This window comes from Lutra lutra, chromosome 7, assembly GCF_902655055.1.
Source record: "Lutra lutra chromosome 7, mLutLut1.2, whole genome shotgun sequence".
Classification (NCBI taxonomy): Eukaryota; Metazoa; Chordata; class Mammalia; order Carnivora; family Mustelidae; genus Lutra; species Lutra lutra.
Genome location: NC_062284.1, coordinates 142,557,860 through 142,584,534, shown reverse-complemented (window position 1 = coordinate 142,584,534; position 26,675 = coordinate 142,557,860). Strand labels below are relative to the sequence as shown.

At 60.8% G+C, this 26,675-nt stretch overlaps 2 protein-coding genes across 8 annotated transcripts in view; one reads left to right on the top strand and one right to left on the bottom strand.

The window, feature by feature from the left end:
* DEGS2 (delta 4-desaturase, sphingolipid 2) overlaps nt 1-16,575 on the top strand; it is a 39,293-nt gene extending 22,718 nt beyond the window's left edge. For both annotated transcript variants that reach the window (XM_047735537.1, XM_047735536.1), the window contains 2 exons: nt 3,093-3,096; nt 16,565-16,575. The gene's annotated coding sequence lies outside the window, so the exon portion shown is untranslated. The remainder of the gene's footprint in view (nt 1-3,092; nt 3,097-16,564) is intronic.
* Nucleotides 1-26,675, bottom strand: part of EVL (Enah/Vasp-like) — a 143,667-nt gene that overhangs the window by 561 nt on the left and 116,431 nt on the right. For 5 of the 6 annotated variants that reach the window (XM_047735532.1, XM_047735530.1, XM_047735531.1 and 2 more), the window contains exons 4-13: nt 16,064-16,127; nt 12,877-12,944; nt 11,020-11,249; nt 10,258-10,379; nt 7,673-7,733; nt 6,680-6,743; nt 5,622-5,688; nt 5,467-5,529; nt 1,888-1,954; nt 1,486-1,543 (exon numbers count right to left, since the gene is read on the bottom strand). In XM_047735532.1, coding sequence (XP_047591488.1) covers nt 1,486-1,543; nt 1,888-1,954; nt 5,467-5,529; nt 5,622-5,688; nt 6,680-6,743; nt 7,673-7,733; nt 10,258-10,379; nt 11,020-11,249; nt 12,877-12,944; nt 16,064-16,127 — 864 coding nt within the window. The remainder of the gene's footprint in view (nt 1-1,485; nt 1,544-1,887; nt 1,955-5,466; nt 5,530-5,621; nt 5,689-6,679; nt 6,744-7,672; nt 7,734-10,257; nt 10,380-11,019; nt 11,250-12,876; nt 12,945-16,063; nt 16,128-26,675) is intronic. The other variant, XM_047735534.1, reaches the window with a different exon arrangement.

Genomic DNA, 26,675 nt, shown 5'->3' with positions numbered 1-26,675 from the left:
GAGAGCCTGAGCTGGGTTCCCAGAGGTCGCGAGGCAGAGGCTTAAAGCCTCTGGCTTTTCTCCCCAGCTTCCTCCTGTCCGCACCCCTCATGGCTGTCCCCCAGATTGGGGCCTAGAGCCGGAATAGCAGAGTGCTGGATGCTTTGCTGCCGGCAGGGCTTCCGAGAAGCACCACATGGCTTGCGCTTTCCCACAGGCCCATCGGCCACAGAGAGGACCCACCCAGAGGTCACTTCTGCCCAGAGCTGTGCCCACCCTGCCTCCCGCAGACCCGGGCAGGGACGGGGGGCCCGTTTCCCACTGCCTCCCACGGTCTCCATCCCTGCACACAGGCTGGCGGTGCACCCGCGGTGCACACCAGCTCTGGCCCTGGGGCCAGCTGGTCGGCCCTTCCCCGGTGGGGCCCCCAGCAATAAAGCAGAGTTAATGGTTGGCCTGTGTCTCCGCTCTGGCTCCGGGCCTGGCCTTGCTCTTCATTCATTAACTCCCTTATCTGGCTGGCCCAGGCCCGTGGGGGGTGTGGGCGGACAAACAGGAACGGAGTGCGCTCTGCTGGGGCAAGGACGCTCTGCTGGGGCAAGGACGGGGCGTGGCCTGGTCCTAGCTCTGGGTCGGGGTTCAGGGTTGCCTGCCCCATAGTGGGCCCCCACCTGGCGGGCCGCCTCTGTCTTCACAGCACCCCCTCTTTTTAGTTCATGGAACCCTCTCTGGCCCACGTACCCCGCGGCTGCCATGGGGGCCAGGCCCAGCCTCTGGTGGCGAAGGGAGGCGGGGTGGGCTGGTCTGTGATTCCCTAAATGTCTCCTTTTCCTCTGGCTCCAGAGCTGAGCCAGCTGTATCAAAGGCTCCGGCAGGAACCGGAAGAACGGATGTGATCAGGGCCCTGACCCCTGAAGCCAGGGACTCTTGGTTCGGGATAGCACATGTCTGCCCCCCAACACGGGGCCCAGCCAGCTGGAGACTGTCAGACCCACAGGCAGTGCTGTGGTTTCTTGGTCCCACAACACCTCCCCCGCCTGCCCCCCAGGGGAGGCAGCTGCCATCTTAGCCCAAACCCAGTGATCAAAGGCAGCAGTGTGAGTGCACAGACAGGGAGAGAGACAAGGGACACGACTGACTGTTCAGGTGGCTTCCACGGTCTTGCACTGGGAAGCATTCTTGGACCCCTCTCCCCTTGCACACATTCACACGTTTACCCCAGGCAGGAAGCTGGGTGAGCGCAGAACTAAATGTACCCTGCCGGGGAGGTGTGTATCTTAGACAAGTCACTTAACTGAGCCTCAGTTTGCTGGACCGGAGAATGGGGTGATGTGGGGGTCAGGAGGCGAATGGGACTGTGAACACGGAACAACAGGCCTCGGGCCCAGGATGCTCTCTCTGGCTGGGCCACACCACAGCTCTGCTGCTTTATATCCCTGGGGAACAGGCTGCCCTGCTTCTCCCCGGGGACCCTGGGTAATGCCCCAGGGCAGACCCACCACTCACCATCGATGATTTCTTCCTTCACTTTGTGGAGCTCTCGGACCACCTCCTCGAGGATCTCCTGTAGCGAGCAGAGTGGGGAAGGCTGGCTTTGCCAGGGGCTGTGTGTCCCCACAGGGCAAGGTTGGAGAATTTAAATGGGACCCCGCCTCCCAGTCCCGCAGAAACCAGGGGTGGTCCCAGGGGTGGGGGCAGCCCTAGAGCAGGCTGGAGTGTCCAGGACAAGGGTGCTTTTCTGGTGATGATGGGGTTGTGGGCCCAGTGCTGAGCGTGGGCGCCCCCTTCCTCCTCTGCTGGTGCCCTGACAGATTTCCAGCCGCTCTGTGGAGCCTGCCTCACTGCGGGGACCCGAGAGGGTGCCAGCCACTGGCTCCCTCATGGCCACGCAGGAAAGGTCATGTTTACCTGTTTCATCCGGTCCAAGTCTAAGGCATCCAGGGCCACATCATTCACGCTCCCCACCGGCTTCATCCTGGGGAGGCAGGGCGCGGTAAGAGGGCGGCAGGGCCTGGCCACCATGCGGGGACAGTGTGGGAAAGCAGGCTGTGTGGGCCAGCCTCCAAGCGCAGGGCCGAGAACCCCGGAGCCAAGCATGGTCCTCCTCCCATCGTCTTTCAAATGCTTTCTGCTTGGACCTCTGGCCACTCTGGAGCTACTCTAAAAGGATTCTAATGGCTCGTTTCCACCTCAAGAGGGTCTTGTGGGTCCTGTGACCGTACTTCCCAACTCTGGGCTACGGACGGGCTGTTTCTGATCTTGGAGCTCATACACAGATGTGGCAATGCAGGTCACACGCCGCCCCCTCTGCAAAGAGACACCCGCTACTCCTCGTGAGGATTCTGGGTTCCTGGCTAACCTGAGGCTTAGGGAAAGCTAGTGATGACGGCATTAAGTACAGTTGCAAAATCCAAGTCGCACAGACCACACTCCTAAAGACATCCACTGCTGGTAACCGGTCCTAGAGTGTAACTCTTTTCAGGAAACATCCTTGGAAGTGGTTTTGCTCTTTTGAGGCATGGACTGTACTTTCTGAAAAGTTGCTGAACTAAGATTAGCTAGTTTGCTCTTCAACGTCTCATACTTGAACCGTCCCTGGAAAATCCTGACAAAATGCTCCTCTGACTACTCAGTCTTTTAAACCAGTGTGGAAGGGTCCACTGCCGGGATCCCCGCACCCCCCGGAGGGAGAACGGTGGTCTGGGCCTGCGGCTCCGGGGAAATGTTTTGTCTCTCAGGGTGAGGGACGGTGGACACACGCGCCAGCTGGTAGGGCCGGCCTGGCTGCAGGGGCCGGTCTCTAGGGCGAGAGCAGGCCCTGCTGCTGCGGACAGCAGGGTGAGGGCCCCGACAAGCCAGACCAGGGCTGCTTCTGGGCATGTGTCTGAAGGGAAGGAGACAGCCGTCCTGAAGCCAGGGCCCCCCACCCCGGTCACAGCCACATGACTGACAGGAGGCTCCGCGTGGAAACCAACCCAGGCGTCTGCTGGCGAACGGACGAGGAAGACGCGGCAGGCACATGGGCCCGCCAGCCCCCACAACAGGGTGACCCTAGGGCGTGACACAGAGTGAAACCGGTGGGGCAGAGAGACAAGCACAGCGTGGCCCCGCAGACGTGTGCCATCGCACGAGGTCAAACACCCAGAAACAGAGGCAGTGGCTGGCGGCCCGGAGCTGGGGGGCAGCGGGGGAGGTCAAAGAGCACACAGCTCAGCGTGGGGGGAGACGAGGGAGATCTGGGGTCTCCCGTGCGCTATGGGGTCTACAGGGAGGCACACGGTGTCGTGCACCTGAGAGCTGCTAAGCCAGCGGATCTGGAAACTGAGGCGGTGGCCGTGTCAGCTAACCTGACCTTGGGGAGCGCCTCGCTGCGTGCTCGTGGACGGGCATGCAAACGCGGACAGTGTTCGATGTCAGACCCTAATAGAGCTGGGAAAACGATCCCCTGAATAAGTCAAGATTAGTGGTCCAGTGCCCAAGCAAGGAATTAAAAAAGAGCAGGGGCGCCTGGGTGGCTCAGTGGGCTAAGCGTCTGCCTTCGGCTCAGGTCATGATCCCAGGGTCTTGGGATCGAGCCTCAAATGGGTTCCCTGCTCAGCGGGGAGCCTGCTTCTCTCTCCCCCGTTCCCTCTTTTCTCATAAATGTATAAAATCTTGGGGAAAAAAGAAAAAAAAGCAAAGAGCGTGCCCTGCCCCCCGCCTGGCTGGACTCGAGGCGGCGGCCCAGTGCGGTTTGGAGGGAGCCTCACTTTGGATCCTGAAGGGAACGAGGTGCAGCCTGAGACCCCGGCCCCACACATCGGGCCTGCGGGCGCAGTGTCTGTCCCAGCAGCAACTTCCCGGGCCACCTGAGCAAACTGCGTCACCTCTCGGGGCCTCAGTTCCCCCACATGCACCAACGCCCCCCATCCCACCCCGAGAAGGACTGTCGCCACACGCCCCCTTCAGAGCCCTCTGTGAAAGCAGAGGACAGATTGGTCTCAGGGGTGGAGGGTCTCGGGTGCAGAGCCCCAGCCCGAGGGGAAACAGCCCCAGACAGTATCCTTGCGGGGGCAAGGGACAGCTGGCTGCCCATCCGCGCTGTACCTGCGGGAAGTGCTAGGCCCGCTGCAGTGCAGCCCCAGTGGCCTGGGCCCCTCCCACCTCCTGCCTCCTGGGGCCTCGCTGGGCTCCTGCCACCTGCCTGTCCCCCTGCCCCTTCACAGCCGGAGGGAAAGTGCTGGTTCCCCACAGCGCCCTGTGCCTACAGCTTGAGGACCAGGCCTCCCCCACACACGAAGAAACTCAGCTTTCCCGGTGCATGACCCCTTGTGCCCCCTCGGAGCTCACCTTCCTCAGCCTTCCCCACCTGCGCCCCCTGCTAGCCCCCGTGGCGGCTGTCTGTCCTGTTAGCCGCAGGTTGGTCACAGGACCTTAGCACTTACCATCTCCAGCTTGGAAGGCTGTCCCTGCTCTCTTTGCAAGGGCAGGCTCTCCTCAGCCGGGGCAACTCCAATGCTGCTCTGAGAGGCCTGCCCCAGCCCACGTGCTAAAGCACGTCTGCCCCCAGCACGGTCTGCCATGCCCCCCTGTCTTCCACACAGCACCTTGTGGGCAGCCGCGGCTGCCTTGTGCACAGGCCTCCGGATAGAAAATGAGCTCCTTGCTGGCGGGGACCCGCTGGACCCAGCCCAGAACCTGGCTGACCACTGACAGCCCGTTCCTGATGCCTGGCCCCTGTCATCCTGGTTCCTGCCAGCGCTGGCCGGAGCTCCCCGAGAGCCTGGCTAGCCTCTGCAAGACGCGGCGGCCTGCTCCGTGGGAAGGGCGACCCCGTCCAGCCTGGGCATGGCAGTGGAGACCTTTCCCAGCACGGGCTCCAGGGACCGGCAACCTGAGGCCACACTTGGCCTGTGTGACTGTGTGGCTGTCCTCCTCTCACTTCTGGGGCCCCTCCGTTTTGAGTATTTCATCCTGCTATCACGCCAGCTTTGGGTTTGGGAATACAGTCAGGGAGACGTGGTTCTTCTGGGGAAAGGCGGCTGGGTGTGCTGTGGGCGGGGGCCGGGGGGGTCCTGTCTGGGATCAGCTGCGTGGCGGCACACGGCTGTGGCTGGTGAGCACATCCTATGTCCAGCGGTTGCCACCACACAGCTGTCGCAGGACGCAGGGGTTAACAGGCCTCTTTATGGGGCTGGGGAGGAGCGGAGGCCGGGAGAGGCCACCCAGCTTGCTGGAAGTCAGTCGGTGAGCCCAGAGCCGGGCTTCGATGTCAGCCTTACTTCACCGTGCCCCCAGGCCCCGGTCTCTCCCTCCGGGGGGGGGGGGGGCAGCCAGGAGCAGGTCTGCATGGCCCCTGCCGTCCCTCCAGCCCTGCCTGCCCCAGGTCTGAAGAACAGGCCACCCTTTCCCAGAGCAAGTTGTTAGGTGACAGGACATGGGGCGGGTTTGGGAGTGTTAGTCACAGGCAGGGACAGAGGAGGCCCCCGAGATGGGGCTGTTCGATACCTAGCGTGAGGCTGCGCCTGAAGGGGGCTCTTAGCTTCGGGGCTCTTGGCCACAGACGGGGTTCTAGGGCACGGAATGAAACAGACACGTGAATCGCCCCGTTGCCCGCCTCGGCCCCACCGGACTCGCAGCAACGCCTTCCCAGGGCCGCTCACCTGGATAGTAACGAGGACACGGGTTTCTCCACCGAGTTGCTCCGCTCCCAGGGCTTCCGGCCAGCCTCTGTCAATCCACACAGTGGATGGAGAGCCTCAGAGCTGGGAGGACTCTCAGCGGCCACCCCCCACCGCACCCCAGGCCGCTGGAGGCCCCCCACGTCTGAGGGCGCAGAGCTGCCCTGTCGGGAAGGTCGGCTGCGGGTGGAGCTGGAGACCTGGCTCTCTGCCCCCGGCCTCCCTTAGGGCCAGGTGGCCCTTGCAAGCTTGCGGACGGCCCTGCTGTCACCCTGTGTCTCCCCGCTCAGGACACAGCTCCCAGTCCCTCGGCCTGGTTGCGGCCTGGCTCTGAGTCCTCTCACCCCGGTTGGGTCTCTTCTTGGGAGTGTGAGCCCTGCGGTCAGGGAGCCTCTTAACCGTGACCTCTGGGGTCGACCCACGACTCCAGCAAAGGGCTGAGTGGGGGGGAGGAAGCGCTGGGCCTGGCATCTCTCGGGGCGGCCCACGGGCCCCGTACAGACACCCGCGGCCCGAGACGCGCATCTGCTCCACGCCCTGTGCCCCACACTCCCTTCCTGCTCGGGCCCTGAAAGCTGCTGCTCCTTCCATCTTCTAAGTGGTGCCGGATTAGTATTCCATTTTACTTCGAGAGAGCTGTTGGACTCAACCGAACTCCCTGGCTTTGCAGGTGAGCAGAGAGGCAGAAGAAAAACCCCAAGGGGCTGCAGGGAGGCCCGCTGTGGGTCTGAAGAGGGTCTCCCCAAGGTCACACAGGTGTGCGCAGGATCCTGAGTCCCCGGTGGCCGCTCTGAGGCGGAGAGGGCCCGGAGGGCAGTGTTGGGGGGAGGCAGCCTCACCAGCCCATGAGCAGCCCTCCGCTGCGGGGCGCTGGCCAGCCTGCCCTCTCTGCCTCTCCCACCGCGCTGGGGAGGACCGGCCGGGCTCGGAGTAGAAGCCGCACAAGTGCCGAACCAGCAGGAGCCCGGGTGAAGCGGCCTCTCCCAACCTGCGGCCTCCACAACCTCGTGCCCATCGCAGGGCGGGACAGGGCGCCTTACCGGAGGAGTTAGGTGGCTGGCTGGCTGCCCGGGCCCCCGGGGACGGAGAGGTACTCGGCTCTTCCTGAAATGGAAAAGAACAGCTCTGCCCTCACGCTCTGTTTAGGAAGGCAGTCGGGGCAAGGGCAGGGTGCTCTGACCAGGCCACGGGGTAGCATCTGTTCCTCATATTTTCTAAGAAGCAGGTATTGCCTTAAGAATCAGCCAGACAGGGGCGCCTGAGTGGCTCAGTGGGTTAAGCCTCTGCCTTAGGCTCAGGTCATGATCCCAGGGTTCTGGGATTGAGCCCCACGGCGGGCTCTCTGCTGAGCAGAGAGCCTGCTTCCCTTCTTCTCTCTTTGCCTTCCTCTCCGCCTGATCGTGATCTCTGTCAAATAAATAAATAAAATCTTAAAAAAAAAAAAAAATCAGGGGCACCTGGGTGGCTCAGTGGGTTAAAACCTCTGCCTCGGCTCGGGTCATGATCCCAGGGTCCTGGGATCGAGCCCCGCATCGGGCTCCCTGCTCAGCGGTGATCCTGCCTCCCCCCTCTCTCTCTGCCTGCTTGTGATCTCTGTCAAATAGATGGATAAAATCTTAAAAAAAAAAAAAAAAAAAATCAGCCAGACGATGAGTACCGCCATCAACAGGCACAAAACCACCACCTTTGGTGGGGAGAGGGCTAGCCCCGGGGTGGGCGGGGAGGCACAAGGCTGTGGCGGGGAGACGCGGGCTCCTGCAGGGCGGGGCAGACCTTCTCAGTGACCGGCAACAAGCCTGCCCACAAGGGAGTCCCCTCCAGCTCACGCGGCAGGCCCGCAGCAGAACAGATGCGGCCCAAGCTCTGGGGACCTTCTGCTCCCTGGTCCCCCCAAACTCTCCTGTCCCTCCTGTGAACCTCCTGGTGAAGTTTCTGTCACAGGTATGTCCAAGCCGGGTGCATGTCTGTGCCCCAAAGGCCTAGTGTCTCCCAGCAGCAGGCACATGGGACGGCGAGGACTGGGGTCTGCTTACCGCTTGGCTTTCATCTTCCTTTTTATCCGCCGGCCTGTCTGTCTGGGAGGCTGCTTTTCTCCTAACACAAGGAGGAAGAAGGTGCAAATCAGCTCCTGAAGGTTCTCACAGGGACCCAGATGCCTCTGCCAGACACAGCCTGAGCCTCAGAGGAACCTGTGGTGGGGATCTGACTGCACTTTGGTGTGAAGGAGGCAAATGTTCACGTGGCCATGATGATGCCCAGGGGAGTGTCTGGGCCTTCTGTGCTCGTCCCATGACCCTGGGCACAAAACGGGTCTGGGCAGGGAAAACAGGGCCCGGGGGACATTCCTATGTCTGTTTACAGCACCTGAGGGTGGGAAGAAGTTGGTTTGCACCCTGTCCACGTTCCCTGGGGGCCTGGGTTTGGCCACGTGGCAGCTCTGCTCCCAGGACACTGAAGGAAGGCCAGGCCACAGGGGACCAGGAGAGGCGCCCCCGGTCACAGGTCAGCGCCGGGGGAGCATTCGGTCTTCAGGTTGACTGGCTTGGGTAAGGGAACCCCACACCCTTCTAGGAAGGAGAGAGACCTCGGAACTTAGTCCTATAGCCACACCCTCTCTGCTCTGGAAAACCACTGTGAGCCTGCCCCGCTCAGAAAGGGGAGGACCCCAGAGAGCTGGGACTGATGTCCTCTGCTCCGTCTGCCTGCTCTGCACTTGCCTGGATGCCATCTCTCAGCCTCTGAAGCCCGCCCCTACGTCTCAGCCTCAGTGCTTATCTCCATCTGGCTGACTCCCATATCTACAGGGCCTTAGTGTTCCCCGGAGACAGGCCGCTGGGGCTCGCAAAGCTGCCGGAGCACGCAGCACGTGGAACTCAGGAGGCGAGGCTGTCACCGCCGAGGGACAGGCCCGCAGGGAGCTGCTCCTCCTAGAAACCGGGGGACGCCTCCCCGCCAACCTCTTCCTCATAAGAAGGAAGCCAATTCTGGGGCGCCTGGATGGCTTAGTTGGTGAAGTGTCTGCCTTCGGCTCAGGTCATGATCTCTGGGTCCTGGGATCGAGCCCCGCATCGGGCTCTCTGCTCAGCAGGGAGCCTGCTTCCCCTTTCTCTGCTTGCCTCTCTGCTTACTTGTGGTCTTTCTCTCTGTCAAATAAGTAAATAAAATCTTAAAAAAAAAAAAAAACAACACCCCCCCCCCCCCCCCAAAATATACTTTAACACAAGGCCCTGCTCACCTCTGGGAGATGGAGCCTGACATGTCTGCGAACGAGGGTATCTCCTGCAGCCTGACCTGCGGTCACTCTCCTCCACGCCCTGGGCTCTAGGCCCAGTGGCTTTCTCAGCCTTCCCAGTGCTGTAATATTGCCCACTCGCCTTAGCCTGGACAAGCGTTCACTTCCTTCCCGGCTGTGCTTGTGTGGAACCTCCTCTGTGAAGGCCTCCTGGCTTTCCCGGGGGATTGGCTTGCATTGGCATGTAGCCCCAATGCCCTGCGAGCCTCCACTCTGTTATGTGACAGCTGCTCACAGTCTGTCCCTGCTCTTGGTTACCTGCGTGTGCCGTGGGTCAACCTCACGGCTCCCTTTGCCACTCCCAGCGGGTTCCCTCTGCTGTCCCTGGCCACGTGTGCAGGGGCCCTGGGCAGGAACCATTGGCACTGCCCCTGCTGCAAAGCACCAGGCCAAGCACCTGCCCTCCGGGGGCCTGGGTTCCCGTCATTCTCACAGAGCTGTGTGCACTTAACAAGGGGCTGCCCCACTGTCCGGTCCTCACGCAGGGCGAGCCCAATTGAGGGCAGGGAAGCAGCCAGAGACTGAGAGGAGGTGTGGGGGGGTGGGAGTCACAGTTGGAGTGAGGCCGGGTGCGGCTGGGCACAAGGAGCATTCCGATTGGCCCGGGGAGCCACGGCGCCAGCAACCTCTGCCAGCACACTTCTGGGGGCACGCCACGCTTACGAGGGACAGCCAAGCTCCGCGGCCCCTCTGAGAAGGAGCTGCCTAGCCCCTCGGCCGCCGCATCAGCGGGGGAGCGACTGTGAGGCACAGTGACAGGCTGTTGGCCGGAAGAATGCCTGCTGGTGTGGCAGAGAAGGGCTGAGCAGCCCTGGGCCCCGGCACCCAGCCAGCACGTGGACGGAACTCCTGTTCCGTCTCCCAGGGTGGTGTCCTCTGGGCTCCTGCCACTTCAGAAGGCCCCTCCCTGTGCCCCACCACGAGCATCCCTACAGGACGGGCCCCACAGCTTGCATTCGCTGTGGGAGACTCTGGGCCGTGCAGGCTCCGGGACATCTCATTTCTGTTGGGATCTTAAGTGTGGGAAATGAGCCTCTTTCCCCAGAACCGATCTCCGAGATGATCTTCAAATTTCCCTCTGCTGGGAGCGGGGCTGGTCCAAGGGAAGCTGAGGGAACCAGATGAAGAGGGGCTGAAAGCCGAGAGGACTCCGCTCGGCTTGCTGCTTCGGGCTGGGCCCTGGAGAAGGGGAGCCTGACTGACAGTCCCCTGCTTGGCTGAGCCCAGGTGACAGTGGGCCCTGGGGCTGGGCAAAGGCTGCACTTGGACACCGAGGAGCAGGAGATCCCTGCCAAGTAGCTGAGTCTGGGGGGCCTGAACACCCACCTCTTGGCCAGCAGCTTGTTCATTTCTTCCATGAGGCCTCCTCCACCACCCCCACTGCTCGCGCGGTTGGTGTCAGACTTGGAGGTCCCGCTGGGACTGGAGCCTCCGGATGCATCTTCTGGCTAAGGGGTAAGGACGCAGCGTTTTAGGCTGGTGTCTGTGGTGGGATGTCGCTGGGGGCGGGTGCAGGCCAGCGTGGACAGGATTCCTACGATGGTGGCACTGGAAGAGGCCCGAGGCTCTCGAATCCCATCTCCCCGCCCTAAGCCCCCAGCCTCACAGGTGACCCAATAAGAGCCCAGCAAGGGCCCAGGACTGGCTGGTCCCAGTTAGACACTGCCCAGCTCTGCTGACTCATGTCAGTGCCCTTGCTACGGTGGGTGAGCCGTGACCGGGAGGAGGCAGTTCTTGGGAAAGAAGCCAAATTCTGTCTCGGAGGTATTGCCAGAACCCTAGCCGCACTCTGTTGCCCCGTGGCTGCTCCCCATTCCAGGCCGCCGGCCTCTAGGGTGGGCGTGGGAGGCAGGAGGACCCAGATCCAGGACACCTGGGCCTGAGTCCGAAACCTGCAGCTGCCCGCTGCCTGCTGGGCCAATTGCACCCGTGGCCATGCGTCAGTCTTCCCACTGGCCTGGGGCTGCTGCTTGCCAGGTGGCGGAGCTGGGGGGCCTTCCCCATGCCTTGCAGATGAGGGAAGGCACGGCCCGTTGGGCAGCTAGAAAGCGGCGCCCGGCCCGCATGCCCGCCCCCGTGGACGCTTACCCGCTGGACTCTCCTCAGCTTGGCCCCAGCCAAGGCAGCAGCCAGTCCGGACACGGAGCTCTCGTCGTGGCTGGCGCCCTGGGCTCCTCCGGCTGGCAGTGGGGGTGGGGGCGGGGGGGTGGACCCCGTGGGGGGAGGTGGGACAGGGGGTGGGGGAGGGGGTGGGGGCCCGCTACACGAGAGGGGGGCACTGGCTGCAGATGAGGGGTGCCCCGGTGGGAGGATGGGTCCTGAAAGGCAAGAGTGGGGCTTAGTTGGTCCCCAATTCCCAGTTGCTACTTCTCTGGAAGGAGGGACAGAGGGCAGCCTGGTCCTCTGAGGGATAAACTCAAGGTGCTTCTTCCAGGAAGCTCCCGTGGAATGAGCCCAGCCCTGGTCCGTCACTCCCGACCCCGGTGTCCCCAGCATTCTGGGCCTTGGCGAGACCCGGAGTGTCACGTACTTAACATCCCTTGAGCTCAGCCTTCTCTTGCTCTAATGGTGGTCTTCCCATGAGAGATGAGGAGCTTTGGTAGCACAAATTCTATCTCTTTTTACTTCCCTGTACCCAGAGCCTCCCCAGGGACCAGCCCCTGTGGGTCCCTGAGAGGCAGCTATGACTGACCCGTGGCTGTGGGGCTGTGGTGGGTAACTGAGGCCGCAGGGCAGAGTGGGGCATATGTTAGGGAGCCATGCTGAGCGCTGGGCTGTCCTCGGCCCACCATCCACACAGCACCCCCCCAGCACCCAGTGAGCCCCCACCATGTGGCCAGCACGGTGCCAGCGCTGGTGAAAGTGGCCACGGGCTCTCTGTCATGGCCTTGCGGGCAAGGAGTGAGCCGACCACACAGACGGAGGCAGGTCTGTAACGGCAGCAGGACGGCAGGAGCTCTTGGGGTGGGCACACGGGGGCCCGTGGGGGAGGGGCTCCAACAGCAGAGCCAGATGTTCAGACTTCCTTGGGGAAGTGGCCGCGGTGCTGGGATGGTGACAGAGGGGCAGGAGTTGAGTTTGGTGAGGGAGTGAGGTCAGAGTCAGAAGAGGGTGGGAAGTGCCAGAGAGACACTGGACAACATGGAAGGGACTGCCAAGAGGCCAGCTTGGTTGGGGCGACGACGTGTGACTGGGGGCCCCCAGGGGGTCTTGGTGCAGAAGTCTAGCTGAGAGGAGGTGCTACCGGCCAGCATGTCCGAGTGGGGGCTCTTGCCACTGGGCAGGGGTGGTGCTCGGTCTTCCTGTCAGCGAACCGGGGTACACTCCCGGCACAGGGTGCTGGTGGGCAGTGTGCAAACGCAGGATCTGGAGGCACCCACTGGCCGGGGGAGTCCCGGGCTTACTCATCGGCACTGCCCCCCTGCAGGGAGCCTTCTCCAGCCTCCCTGAGCTCGGATGCAGTCAACGGTGAGGACGATCCTGCCCCTCGTCTGGAGGGCTTCTGACTCCCGGGGCAGGCGGGGCCGCCTCCGTGTGGCCTCGCAGCTCGCACTGACTTGGTCACCACGTGGGCGCCGGGACGGCTCAGGGTGCTCCACTCGTTTGTGCCCCTGACCGGACACCGAGCTCCCTTGGGCCGGGGCCGCATGTGCCTGGCTCAGCGCGGTGTGTCCCTAGCCCTCCACACGGTGCCAGAGCCACAGCCCGTGTCCATGCAGCATCTACTTGGACAGCCAGTGCTGGGGGACCAGAGGCCGGCGGGTAAGGGCCGGGCCGAACTGAGCTCATCCCCTCCCCCCAGCTCTGTCTCCTTGTCCCTCTGCTTTCAGCGGATGGGACTGTCACACAGAGACCCAGGCGGCAAGCAGCTCTTCACGGAGGGTGTGAGGTGCCCCGCGAAGGGGCCGGCGTGGTGAGGGCAGCAGGCCCCAGAGGGGCGCTCACCTGCGGCCGAGGTTCTTCTCTCCAGAGACTCTTGCCGCTGCTGCTGGTGCTGCTGCTCCATCACTTGTCTGGAAAACAACAGCAGAGCAAGCCTGACGTCCCGGAGCCGAGAACAATGTGGCTCTGTGTCCCGAGCGCGGGCTGCAGAGTTGGGTGTCGCTGGCACTCCCTGAGAGCCGCTGCACGCCCGGGGCTGGGGGCCTTGGCCGTGAGCTTGCCCCGTCCGCCCCGGCCCTGTCTGCCAGGCTCGCTGTCGTCACTCACAGGAGGCGGGGCATGTGACTGGTTCCAAGTCCCCAAATAGGCAAGGGCTGGTGGCACCCCCTGAACAGGGAGCCCCTCATAAAGGCTGGGGCAACCATCTAGCTGAGTGATTAAGCTTCTCCCCAGGCTGGACGTGCCCATCTGGGTTTTGGGGGCCTCTGGCCTCAGCAGACCTGACCTGGGGGCCCCCATTCTTATTACACCTAAGTTTCCCGGAACAGTTTAGGCATTGCTGGTTGCCGGGAGAAGCGGACCCTAAGGCTGCAGCATGTCCTCATTCATTTTACCCCAGATCCAGCCACAGACTAGGCCTCTGTTAGCAATGCTACGTGCGCCCCAGTGGGCACGAACCTCCCTGCTCCTTCAGGCAGAGTGACCTCGGTGCTCTTGAGGGCAGGTCGTGTGAGGACACCGACGCACAGATATGTCTACAGAACCTGGGACTGAGGTGCTGGGGCGGAAGGGGACTCGAGGAGTCACGCACACCCTGGAGAGTAGCCAGGCTTCAACGGGCGTTCACCCACTCTAATTTGCTCTGCCCGGGAAGCACAGGGCAGCTACTCTGGGAGGCAAGCAGCGGTCTCTGCCTGGCGGGGAAGGCGGGAAGGGCGGCGGGTAGAGCGGGAGATTGGTGGTCGTGTCGTGCTGTATCCTCAGTTCAGAGCGAGCTGGTGCGTCTCTGGTGGGGGAAGCAGGCACACAGCCACTGCTCAGCAAGTGCTCTGGGAAGTGGGAAGTGCGTGGAGAAAGGAAAAAACACGGCTGCTTTCCTCTGCGAGAAAGGCCGGTGATACAGCACCTCCTCCAGAGGGACCCGACATCACTGCAAAGACCACTGGGAGGTAGTGAGCTTTCTGGTTCCTGCTTTGGGACGGTGGCTTTGTGAGCACCGACAAGTCACGCCCCTTCCCTGGGCCTCAGCTGCTTCTCTGGAGAGGCAGCGCCAACACCTGTACCGGGGGCTCTTGGAAGGGCTCTGTGTGATCCCTACGAGATCATGGAAAAGACCTTTCTGGGACGAAACGTGTTTGAAAAGCTCCCAGCAGTGCTTGCATCAGCTTTTCTATCCAAACTGCTGAAACATCCCCAAACTCCAACTTTCCCAGCAGGATCCACATGCTTAGATGCCCTCAGCAAAATGAAGGTGCTTGGGAATCCTTAAAAATCAGGTGTGGACTGAAGAACTTGTTTGCGAGAGAATACAAGGTTCTGGTGCTGGAATCAACGGAAGTCACCTCTCCCTGGGGCCTCCCTCTGTGAGGTGTCACCCCACCCAGTGCTGTGTTGACTCCTACAGTTGAGAGCCCGGCCTCCAGGGGGCGCTCTGGCCCACGGGCAGCGGACTGCAGGCGGCCTGGAGAAGGAATGCCCGGCGTGGGTGGGCGTGGGTGGGCGTGGGTGGCGGCCGAGGTGATGCAGGGTAGTGGTTAACCAGTTCCGAGAGATCTGCTTGGTCCCATCTGCGGCCTACACTGCCTCCTGAGTCTGGTGGGGCTCAAGCACACCCTTCTTGGGGTGGAAGCAGCCCCAGGACCTGAGAGGGCGGAGCTGGGGCCAGACGGGCTGCCGGTCCTTGTTCTCCCTTTTTGTTACTTTGGGCAAGTCCTTTCTGCTCTCCTGGCTCGTGTGAGGGACGGTACCTGTAGCAGCAGCCCCGGAGGTCAGGGTGAGGAGTAAAACCAGCCCAAACCTGTAAGAGCCCTTCACAAACGGCAACGTGCTGTACTGCGGCCAGGCCAGAAGACAGGCCCACGGGATTGAGACCGGTGGGAATTGACGGAAGGAGTGTCTCCGGCCTGCAGGCAGCGTACAAGCACATTCCCATCTCTACCTCATCTCTTTGAGGCGAGTGGAGCGAGAACACCACTGTTGTGTTCCAATAGGAAACAGGGCTAGAGCAGGAACCCGCCCACGGTTCCAGAGAACCCCGTCACAGCCAGTGAGCCGTGTGTGGCCTTTACTCCTCAGAGTCAGGGAGAGGCTAGAGGCAGGAGGGCCCTGGAGATCCTCCCAGCCAGCCGAGGGGTGGGCACGGGGCCTCCCCAACTCCCAGCCCAGGATTCCACATGAGCTCAGCTGCAGGCCCCCGGCTCAGCCCCTTTTCTGAGAACCTGGGTGGGGAGGGCCTGCACCAGGTCCAGGTCCTGGACACAGCTCCCACAGAGCCCGATCTGGAGCCTCTCAGAGACACAGAGCCCCTGCCAAGGCGATGGCAGGCTCCTCCCTGGCCCTGCCTTCCCTGGCAACATGACCTGGGGCAGCTGCTCCTTCCTTGGCCACCATGAACTCTTCTGTAACTCCTGGGCAATGACAGTGGCCCTTTCTCCCAGTTCAGGAGCTTTACAAACTCCCTGGAGGGGGGGGGGGGTGTCAACCTATGGCCCACACCCCACAGGAGCTGCCGGCTCCACAGGCTGGCAAACAAGGACACCCCTACAGCCCCGGCCAGGCTGTTGGAGAGCAGTGGCAGCCCCCGCAGGGCGTTCATGGCCTCTGTCCACCTGTCTCAGCCACGAGGTCAGTGGGCTGGGGTTACGATACTCCTGAGGCCGTGGCCCCTTCCCGAGGCATCCAGTGAGGGAGTGTTGGGCAGCACAGCATGGAGCCTAGGCCACAGGCCTCAGGCAGACAGCCCTGGGTGTCCACCGCCCAGCTCCAGCAGCGTGGCCTTGGTCATGTTACCGAACCCCTTCACAGCGTGACAACCGCCTCCTGACACATGGGGGAGGCTTGAGTTCAGTAAGAGGGACCAGCACCCGGGGTGCTGCAGACTGGAAGTTTCCATGAGACCACACGTTCCCTTCCTCACCCTGGCAAAGCTGCAGAGGCCTGGCTCCCGCTTCCCTCTGGTCAGGCCTGTCCCCCACCCAGTGACTGTTTCTGGGAGTCGAAGGGCCACTGGCCCCGCTGGGTGCAGGATTACCTTCTCTGGATGTCCATCTCTTCAGGAGAGGGGCCATTCTGCACCTGACGCTGCGTGGAGGGGCCTGTGGGACAGAGAAGCACAGAAGCACAGAGGTTAGCGAAGAAAGGCCCTGGCGAGTGAACCTGGAACTCTCCCGCCTCTGCCCTCCTGGCCCACAGGAGCCGTCCCTGACCTCTCAACAGGCCCAACACCGCCCCCATCCTGTCCCCTCCATCACCTCTCTGTCCCTGTCCTGGGGCTCTTCTCCCAGAGCCCATGAACCAGACTGTGTTGCTCCCACGGCTCAGAGACAGTCCAGCTTCTGAGCCCTCTCCCCTCCCTCTCGGACCACGCCCGCTGTGTGCTCTGCACATGGCACAAGGCCGTTCCTCCTAACACCACCAGCGGCACCACCAAACCAGGAGATCCGTCCTGTCCTCCTCGTGAGCAAAGGACTGACCCTCATGGTGGGTTAAGCGTCCGAGCCAGGGGCTGGCAGTTGGTCTGGTGCAGCCGCAGCCCTGGCTCCTCACCATGATGCAGGGCCCGTCGGCCCACCATCTGGGAGCCTGCAGCTGTGGGCACAGCGAGGCAGGGACGGCAGAGGCGGTCACTGGCCGGGCCACACCCTGGCCCTGCTGCAGGGGCCTGTGCTCCGATGAGGAGTGGGTGCCGAGCCACATTCACAAGAAAAGACAGGCGTCCGCCCCAAACTGAGAAAAGGCTGATTGTTCTTTCTCTTTGCCAGCTCGGGTGTCACTGGGGAATGGCACAGAGTCACAGGGACAGGGCAGAGTGTGGGCAGGCCGGTCTCATTCTTCCCTGACCACATGGGGAAGGGGTTTGTCTCCTCCCTAGGACAAAATGGCAGCCCACTCAGCCCACAACAAAATCCACCATGTGTAGAAGGCTTCTTGCACAGGTGCTCCGAGCTGCTGAGGGATTAGCACGTCGTGCCCCGGATCCGGGGCACAGCAGGAGAGACAGCAACGGAACCTCAGAGCGGAAATGGATCATCTGGGGCAGGCCTCCGGCCAGAGCACAGGAGTCTCCTGTGTGCCTCCCAGGCCGGTCCTCCTGCCTGATCCCAGCAACAGACGACACTACCTCCTGTGACCACAGGCTTTCTGCCGCAGAAGTCTCAAACCTACCTATCCTCAAAGGCCCTGTCCCCACCACCAGGTGGGACACAACATGGGTTGAATCTTTTCATGCCCCAAGTGAGCTTCCACGGCCAGCAGCTTCCAGACCTTGCTGTCCTGGGCCCCAGTATCATCTCCAGTCAAGTTTTCAGCGAGCCATGCCTTGCTGCCTTGCTAGCCCGTGTCAATGTTTCAGCGGGGGAAGGAAGAGGATCCAGAAGGCAGGCACTGGGCCTGCTGCTTGGTGGGGGGAGAGGGCCTCCCAGCACTCAAGGGAAGATGCTTCCCGGGGTGGACCTGCCTAACCCTGCCCTTGCTTGGTGCCTTCTGCTGTGCTCAGAGCATGGGTGGCAGAGAAGGGGTCGCCACACGGACAGACATGGCTTCTGTAAATGCTGGTGTGGCGGCCTGGCACTCGACAGGCATGAGATCGTGAGCTTTCTCTCCCCATCACTAAACACATTTGTAAAAGGAAGTTATTAAACATATACCACTTTGTTCTTTTTTTTACAATAATTGTTTTTTCTGACTGTAAGTAACATATGTGTTCAGGACAGACATTAAAAAATTTAAAACAGGGCACCTGGGTGGCTCAGTTGGTTGAGTGACTGCCTTTGGCTCAGGTCATGATCCTGGAGTCCTGGGATTGAGTCCTACATCGGGCTCCCAGCTCCATGGGGAGTCTGCTTCTCCCTCTGACCTTCTCCCCTCTCACGCTCTTTCTCAAATAAACAAAATCTTAAAAAAAAAATTTAAAACAAATTCAAAAACAAATCCTTGATAAGGGATCTCTTTTGTCTCCTCCTCGGCAAGGCCCCAGTCCTGGTGCCCCTTCTGCCTTGTTCTCAGGAAGCAGGGGAGGGGCAGGAGAACCCTGCCACCCAGCAGAGCCAAGGCACTTCCCTAATATAACTTCATTTTCACTTTCACAACCCTGCTGGCCACCGAGAGGACTTGTCCTGGGGAAGGTGGGCTGGAAAAGGGAAATAACTTGCTCTGAGTCGCACAGACAGCGAGCAGCAGAGCCAGACACACACGACCCACAAAGGCCACTCTCTTTCTTCCGTTCGGTTACACCATGGGGTTGTGCCCTTCTGGGACACACCACCAGAAGAGCCACAGGACAAGCGGCTGCAGCCTGCAGTGTCCACAGGTCGGACAGGTGTCCTCTGACCCCCACCCAGAGGCTCTGTGCCTCCACCCGCTTGTCCTGGCCAAGGCAGGAGGGATTTAAGACAGCTCAGCCTCCCCTCCCCATCCCATTCTGGGACTTGGGCCTGAGCTGCTCTGCTGCTGGCTGGACTTCTGGAAAATTGAGCTGCTCTACCTCACTCTAGGGCTGGCCTTGGCTGCCGAGCCAATGCCTGAATCTGGAGTCGCCCTTCTTCCATGGCTGAGCCCATCCCGGAGACCCTGTCTGGCACCTGGTATAAGGACTGGAGCCCTCCAGTACCCTAGCCAGGCCCTCTCTAGCACTGAGGTCACATGATTTGGGCTCTGTCGGCTGCTGAGATGTCTCTGTGCCTGCCAGCCTGGTCTGGTCTCGGTCACTGTGTCTGTTTCCCATCCCTTTGCTGGGACCCCCGATGACAGCCAATGGCTGTCTGTTGGGCTGGACTTTCTTCCAATACCTTCAGCCAGCCTGTTCCTCCAGAGGGTGGGGGGACATCCGACAGGAACCTGGCTGCTCCCAGGGGACTCTGGCCCCCTGCACGGCAGACATGCTTTAAAACCAGACAGTTGGAATTTCAGATACTACAGAGAAGGAAAAGACAATGATGCTTGGTTGCATGAGGCCTTCCGTTCTTCTCAACTAAGAAAATGTGAGTCTGTTTTGAGCTATGAGAATTCTTGCCATTAGGAAGCATGGTCCCTGTCTCAGGTGGGAGCTGGGGCCCAAGGAAGGGGCCTGGCAGCGTCACAAGGGGTATCCGCCGCAGACATGAGGTTCCCACTGCCTCCATACTCCTGGCCGATTCCCCCCACTGGCTCCAGTGGCCCCAGCGGCAGAGGCAGGGGTGAGGGGCAGGGAGGAGGATCTCTCCTTCGGAGTCATCTTGGGAAGTCACCTTGGGAAGGCCCTGGCACAGCCCCCTTTCAGAAGCTTTGGTGGGAAATCTCACGGTGGGAACACTGTCCCGGCATTGAGTTATTTCTATGAGTCCCTGTGCGGTGCCGCTGGCAGCCAGGATGGAGGACATGCAGAGCCCCCGCCACAGAGTCACCCCAGCCAGCCACACCCCCACCTTCAGGATCCAAGGGAGGGAGCAGGTGGGGACCCCTGCTCCTCTGCCTCCCACCGCGACTTGGTTCTCGGGTCTTACCGTGGCACTGTCTGAGATCCCGACAGAGCCCACTGCCTCTCCATCCCCCCGTGCCCGCCTTGGCATCTCTCTCCTTGACAGATGCCTCAGGCCACCAGCGGGACCCTGTGCCTTCACTCTCTCTCCTTGCTTCCCGCCCCCTCTTCCACACGGACATCACACCTTCTGTGGTCTGTGGGAGACCCAAGCCTGACCCTCAGGGGGCTGGGGACAGACTCTGTGGAAGAGGACACCAGCCCCCGCCCCGCAGCAGCGCTCTCGCATCTGCTCCCTGAGCTGGACTGCTTGCTGGGCTCCCCACCTCTCTGTCCTCGTGTGGGGCCCCCCATCGACCTGGGGACCCTCTGCAAGGCTCCACTCTGTCGTCCGCTCTCCCAGGAAGCCTTCCCACACCCTACACTCCTCACTGGTCCACACGCAAGGGCCCCTGTCACAAACTAGCTCTCACTAATGCGACAGAGCGAAGCAGCTCCTCTCCCTGCGAGCTCTTGTGGCTCCTGAGAGCGGAGAGCACACCTCCTCCTCAGCGCCCCGCGCACAGGGCCTCGCGCACACGGGACCCTGCTCTGTTTTGCTGAGCTGAGCCGGGACGGCTAGAGAGAACGGTGACTGCCGGCCCAGGTTGGGGAAGCACAGCTGAAGGGACGGGGCTGAACGCGCTCAGATAAGAATAAAAGTCACTGGAGACATAAGCTTCAGATAAGCAATCCCCAAATTCAGGCTTGTTCAGAGAGGAGGCCAACCAAGGGACAGATCTCAGGCTAACGATTCCGTGCCATAACCAGGACTGAGCTGCCGACCCGATGCCTGAGAGACAGCTTGACCTGGCCTTTGTCACAGGGCATGGGGTCTGATGAGCTCTGTGCACAGCCATGTGCGGACGCCCCTCTTTGTACGGGATGCCAGACACTCATCTAGGGGGGTCGCATTTAGCCGCCCTGTCCCCACAAGGTACTGATGCGTGCAGGCAGGCGGGGGAGGCGCCCAGAGTCGGGAGGGAGAAGGCCTGGCCAGAGCTCTGCCCCACACCGGTCAGCTGGGCCTCCAGGTCTACAGAATGAATGTGAAGAGGACCCTTAAAACCAACAGGGGCGCCCCACAAAGCCGCTGCGAGGAATAAATGAACTACATGAAAAAGTCCTCTGTAAACCATAAACTGGTTTGAAACTATTTGAAAACTATTCGTTTTTATTAGTATTCAAAGCAAATTCTTAGGGCACCTGGGGGGGGCTCAGTCGGTTAGGCGTCCAACTCCTGATCTCAGCTTAGGTCTTGATCTCAGGGGCGTGATTTCGAGACCCGTGTCAGGCTCCGTGCTGGGCGTGGAAGACTAAAATCTAAAAGCAAATTCTTTGGTTGGTCTCTCCTAGGAGTCCAACATCTCTTGCTGGTCACTGACCTGCCTGTGTCCTCGCACACTCGAACAGCCCCTGCCCCCAGTCAGGCTGCTGGGGCTTTTAGGAAGGCGCCTCACTCCCCATTTATAGAGCGCTGCCTTCTATGGTCCCACAACATCCCTGCAGAGAGGGTGGCGTGTCTCCGGGAGGTGAGGGGATTTGTTGAGGCCAAGGGGCTCCTGGTGATGGCCTCAGTGTGTCAGCCTGCTGAGTGTGGGAGCTGGTCCAGGGCTCTACCTAGGACGACTTATCCTCTCTCACTTGCCCCAAGTAAGTTTTGACGAAGTCAGAACAAAGAGCCCATTGGCACCACAGACGTGTGAGCCAGAGGAAGGGAAACTCGAGCTGGAGTCGCAAACAAAGGTGGGGAGGAGCAGGGTGCCCGTGCGTGACTGCTGTGCGGGTCCGGCCCATGGCCTGGCAGAGGGTGGCCCATAGGCGAGGCCCACACTGACACCAGCAGCTTTAGGCCCATTTGCTAGACAGTGACGCTTCCTGGGGAAGGCGCTAGCCCCCGCTATCTCTGAGGCCCACTTTCCAGATGGCTTTAAGTCCCATCACATGCCTGCTCCTATAAACCTGGTGGTGATCCACAAGAGGACTGTTCATCTTTGGGGGTCATGAGGTAGGAGAAGACAGAGGAGAAAACAAAGCTAGACGGGGCTGAGGCCAGGCCAGACTCCAGCCATGAGCCCACTTGGGAGGGGTGACATGGGAGTCTGGCCAGAGGGGACAGGGCTGGCCATCAGAGGTGGTTCCACAGAGGCCGCGGGACTGAAGGGAGAGTCAGTGTGATTGACCTGGGGCAGTGGTGTCAGCCAGACCAAAGGAGAAAGTGGGGCCAGGGCATCTGAAGTCATCTCTGAGGGGCAGCCACTCTCCCTGGGACCCCAGTGTACTGGGAGCCCCTGAGCAGGGTGTTAATGATCACCACACCCTTCCCAGGGCCGGTCTGAGGTGGGATGAGAGCAGACTGGGCACTAGCCCTTTCTAAAGCCTTCTATAGTGCCTGTCCTGGGTGTAAAGACTTGACAGAGGATTCCAACGCGAGGTACAGTCATCTTCAGGAAAGCCACCCTTGTTTAAAACACAGAAAACCCAGTCGCGTGACTAATTCCAGGAGGATGAACCAGATGTGGACGATGACACAGTCCCCCTAGCCTCACTGTGCGGTGGAGAGGCACACGGGTCACAGGCTGGGCCCGGGTTCTGCGTGGCTGCAGGGGCACATCCCTGCGGGGACTCTGTGAGTGCCCAGCTCCCTGTCCACCAGTACCCCGTGTGTCCACCTGCACGGACCAGGAAATACGGCGAAACGGACCCAGGCAAACAGAGCAGTCTGACTTTTACTCTCCAGGGACAGAACTTTTGTCCTCTGTATTCCCAGCACATACTGTAGCCTGGCATATGGTCAACACTCAGTATTTGCTGAACGAGTGAACGACTAGACCCCAGGCAGACTGTGTGAAGCTCTCCAACCAAATGTCGAGATGACAGCAGGTGACATATTCTTAAAAAAGTTCTCAGCTCTCAGCTGGAAATGGTCAGTGGCCAAGCTGGTGATGGTGCCTTAAAAGCCTTGAGCTAGAACAGCAGGAGACACACTGTGGGTCACCCGCAGAGGTGGTGCTCGGAAAGGACCACAGATGGGATAAGGGAAGACACAGCCCAAGTTTACTGAGTAGTTACTATGTTCTGGGGCCAGGCTCTGTGTAGGGTTCTCCCTGCTAGTCTTCCTCCTTGTCCTCGCGGGCTGGAATCTTGCTAGCACTGTCCCCAAGGGTCCGCTGCAGGACCAGGCAGGCGGTCTTCCAAGTGCTGGCCCAGGGGCCTCTGGACAGTGGGCTGTGTTCATGCTCCCACCAGCCCCCACCCCCGGGAAGATAGCCCAGGCTTCCCACTACCCCTGGCTCCCACTTTCCAGTCCCTCCAAGTTTCTGGCTGGTCTCTTCCGTACTGCTCGCGTTTATACAAACCCCCTTCGGAGTGAATCTGGGGCCAGGAGACCCAAGTTCTTGCTGGAGTTCTGCTCTAAGTAGTTAGGGTCCTTTGGAAGTCCCTCCCCTATCTGGGCCTCAGTTTACCACAAAGTGAGAAGAATGGAACCAAAGACCATCTAGTTCTAAATCTCTACAACTGAAAAGGACAAAGAAGGAAATACACCAAGATGGGGACAGTGGTTATCTGTAGATTGTGAGAGATTATTTTTCTCTTTTTGAACTTCCAAAGTCTGTCCAAGTGGGATGTATATTACCTTAAAATAAACTCATGGCTGGGAGTCCCCAAGGAGGGCACATGTGGGGACTCCATGACGTTCTCCCCATGAGTCCGGTGCTGCAGAGCAGGGCTCCTGGCCTGGGTACCCCACTTGGGTACCCCACTTTGAATTACACAGCCCGAGCTGGGCAGATAAGCCGGGGCAAGGCCAACACCTCCTCCTGAGAGAGGCTGTTCCCCTGTCTGCCCATTAACATTCATGAGGTACTGGGACACCAGCCCCCCAGCTCCTCTGGGACACAAGGGACAGGCTAGGTTTCGAGTTAGTCTCTATAGGAAAGGCATCCCCTGGGCCTCCTGAAAAGATGGAACCTGAGATCCCAGGAGTGACAGGACAAAGGATCCAGCACCTGCTCAGTGAGGCTCGATGGCATCTCTGGCCAGCAAATGACACCTACCTAATCTGGGTTGGGCAGAGCCCCGAACCCTGCTGAGGCGCCCTCCTCCCCTCTCCAGGTCTCTGTATGCCTCCTCCCCCCTCTCCAGAGGGTCCCTGCATTGTGCATTGACTTGGAGTGGCACCCTGAGACGGAGGCAGCCTTTCTGGACCAATGCCTGAGCACTCCTTCCCCTCTCATTTCAGGGCCCCACTGTGAGCAAGCTGGTGTGTGTGTGGGAATGGGGTCTGTGGTCTGGGCCTGAGTCTTCAGTTGACTCTCCAAGGCCACAGGGGAATCGGTGGCAGAGCTGGGACCAGCGCCCAGGACAAATATCTCCCAGCCCAAGGCTCTGGCTGGACAAGCAGCTGTCTCCCCACTTACGTGCTTACAAAGCCAAGGTGGCTTGGCACTAGACAATCCTGACTGCCACCTCCTGCTTATTTATTTACTTATTTTTAAAGATTTTATTTATTTGACAGAGAGAGACACGGTGAGAGAGGGAACACAGGCAAGGGGGGCAGGAGAGGGAGAAGCAGGCTTCCCGCAGAGCAGGGAGCACGATGCGGGGCTCGATCCCAGGACCCTGGGATCATGACCTGAGCCGAAGGCAGACATCTAACGACCGAGCCCCCCCAGGCGCCCCTGCCACCTCCTGTTTTAATGGCAGTTCAGCTGCTTGCCTAGAGTTATCCTGGGTCAATCTCCCAGTGCCTTTCCTGCCCAGGCCGCACTAAGGAACGGAGGCTCCCAGTGGGCTGGTATGTGAGGCAGCCTATTTCCCTTTACTCAGATCCCTGGAGGCAGCTGAGGTGTCGCCCATCAGACTCTGGTAACAGACCCTCACTCCTGAGGCTGCCAATCATGGTTCCACCATCAACCCGTGGTGACCCATGGCTAAGGCTGCATCAAAGAGGCCAGAGTCTACACGACCTGCAGTCCTGGCAGGTCAGCCAGTGCAGATGTGGGGCTGATTCCAAACGGGAGCTAAGGCCTGGGCCACACAGGCAGAAGCACCTGCTGTCCTGGCAATGATGCAGCCCCCCAGAGTCTAGACAGAGCCAGCCTTTGCACCGTGCTGATGGCCGCGGGAGGCCTGTGGAGGCCGCAGCCCCACCTCCCTGTCCCTGTTCTTGCACAGAAGGCTCGGGAGGCTCGGGGAAAAGGAGGACTTGCTTGCGGGAGAAGCAGGGTTGAGACCTAGGCTCCCAGGTTCCAGGCCAGGATACAGCCAGTCAGCCTGCCTCATCCCCGCAGGCTGCCTTAGGCCACTTTCCTGCTGAAATAACTTTTCTCCTTTCCTCACAAGATCACTTCAGGACACATAACAAACCTTGACAAGAATCTCAAACAAAATGAAGTACGACAAGAATCTGTCACACCTTTACAGTGTGCGTGACAAAGTGCCTTTGCATGATTTTGGCCATTAATCTGCTCAGCTCTCCAGGGTGGGGCCTGTCAGACCTCCTTACAGGTGAGGAGACAGAGGCTGGGAGAGGGGGAGCAACCGCCCAGGGCCACGCACGCCTCAAGTGACTGGTGCCGCTGGGACGGGTGCCCAGGTCTCCCGAGCCCATTCTGCACACTGCTGCTTCTGCCCACACTTCTGCAAGGCCTCAATGCAAAGCAGCACTTACCCTCTGGTCAGCCACTAATGGGGGCTTCGTCCCAAGATCCAGAGCTCATGTCTGCCACCCCAGCAGATGGGAGCAGAAGGAGAGACCCACGAGGAGCAGGGGGAGCCCCCCATGAGGAGCGGGGAGGAGCCCCCTGTGAAGACTGGAGGAGGCCCCATTCCCACCTTGTGAGGAGCAGGGAGGGGCCCCGTCACCTACAGCTCATTCTGCAAAGCACGAGGCAGTGGCAGTGGCAGAAGCAGAAGCAGTAGCAGTGGGAGGCCCACTCTCTGCTGACCATTACGGGCAGGCCCCCCGGCGCGGTGTAGGAGGCCGCTTCTCGCATCCCGGTCACTTACCTCTCCTTCCTTGGCTGCCCGGCTTATGCAGTGTGAAACCGATACGCCAGCCAGCCATCAAATGGGCTTCACCGCCTCAATCTTTAATGAGGCTTCCCAGCTAACCTATCAGAACCCTCCTGCCTACCTGATTCCAGCAAGCTCTGGGGGCTGGGGACAAGTGTCCAGAACCCCTGGGGGGTCAGCTCACAGGCCTTGGTGACAACCAGCTGTCTGCCAGAAGAGCCCCGTCACTGTGGCTCTTGTCCCCTGTGGGCAGTGGGATGGGTGGTGCAGGCACAGAGCCAGAATGGAACAGGGGAGCGGCCAAAGGCAGAAGCCTGGGCACGGTCTGCCTAGGCCACGCGCCCTGCCCGGGCCCTCCAGCACCCTGGCTGTGGTTGTTCTTGCTGCCCCTCCTTGCCATCATGTTTGCTTCCTCCTAGCGGATGCCCGCCACTCCTGCTTTCTCTCCCAGCCCAACCAGTTCCAAGGCCTGCAAGAGCTCAGTCCTTCACCCTGCCCGCAGCTACGTGTCTCTTCCACTGCCCTGGGACCCCGTCCTGTCGTCACAGCTGTGGGCACAGAGGCTGTTCCTTCTGCCGGGTGGCCTCGTCCACACTTCCCTGACTGGTGACCCTTGGGACCCGGAGCCCAGGTGAGGTCAGCATCCCTGGCTTCTCTGGAGGCCTTGTGGGGAGTGCTCCCCTTCCTCCTGCCACCTGCTCTGCCATAGTGTCCTGCCCCACTGTGCCGAGGGAGCGCACCCACTGCCACGCCCTGAGCTTCTCCTCTGTGTACTCCGCTCAGTTGTGAGCTTAAGAGCAAACCCCAGGCCTCTCTCTTCTCATACGCGAGCCCGGCGCAGGGCCCCGCAGGAAGCGCACAGAGCACGTTTGTGTGGCCTGCCCAAGGCCGGCATCACACTCTCCGTGTGGGAACCCGCTCAGCCCCGGTCCCATCCGCCTTTCCACTCTGTCCTCTATGGGTCTCCAGGAAACACGAGCTCTCCAGAAAACTGCCACTCAGGTCTGCCTTCCCTGGGCTGTCTGGGCCCCAGCCTCACGCTCGCTCCAGTGGCGGGGTCTCCCAGCCTCCGGCTCATTGCCCTGAGCCATGTTTGCCGACGGAACATTAGGAAGCAAGTTTCTCCTGTGCC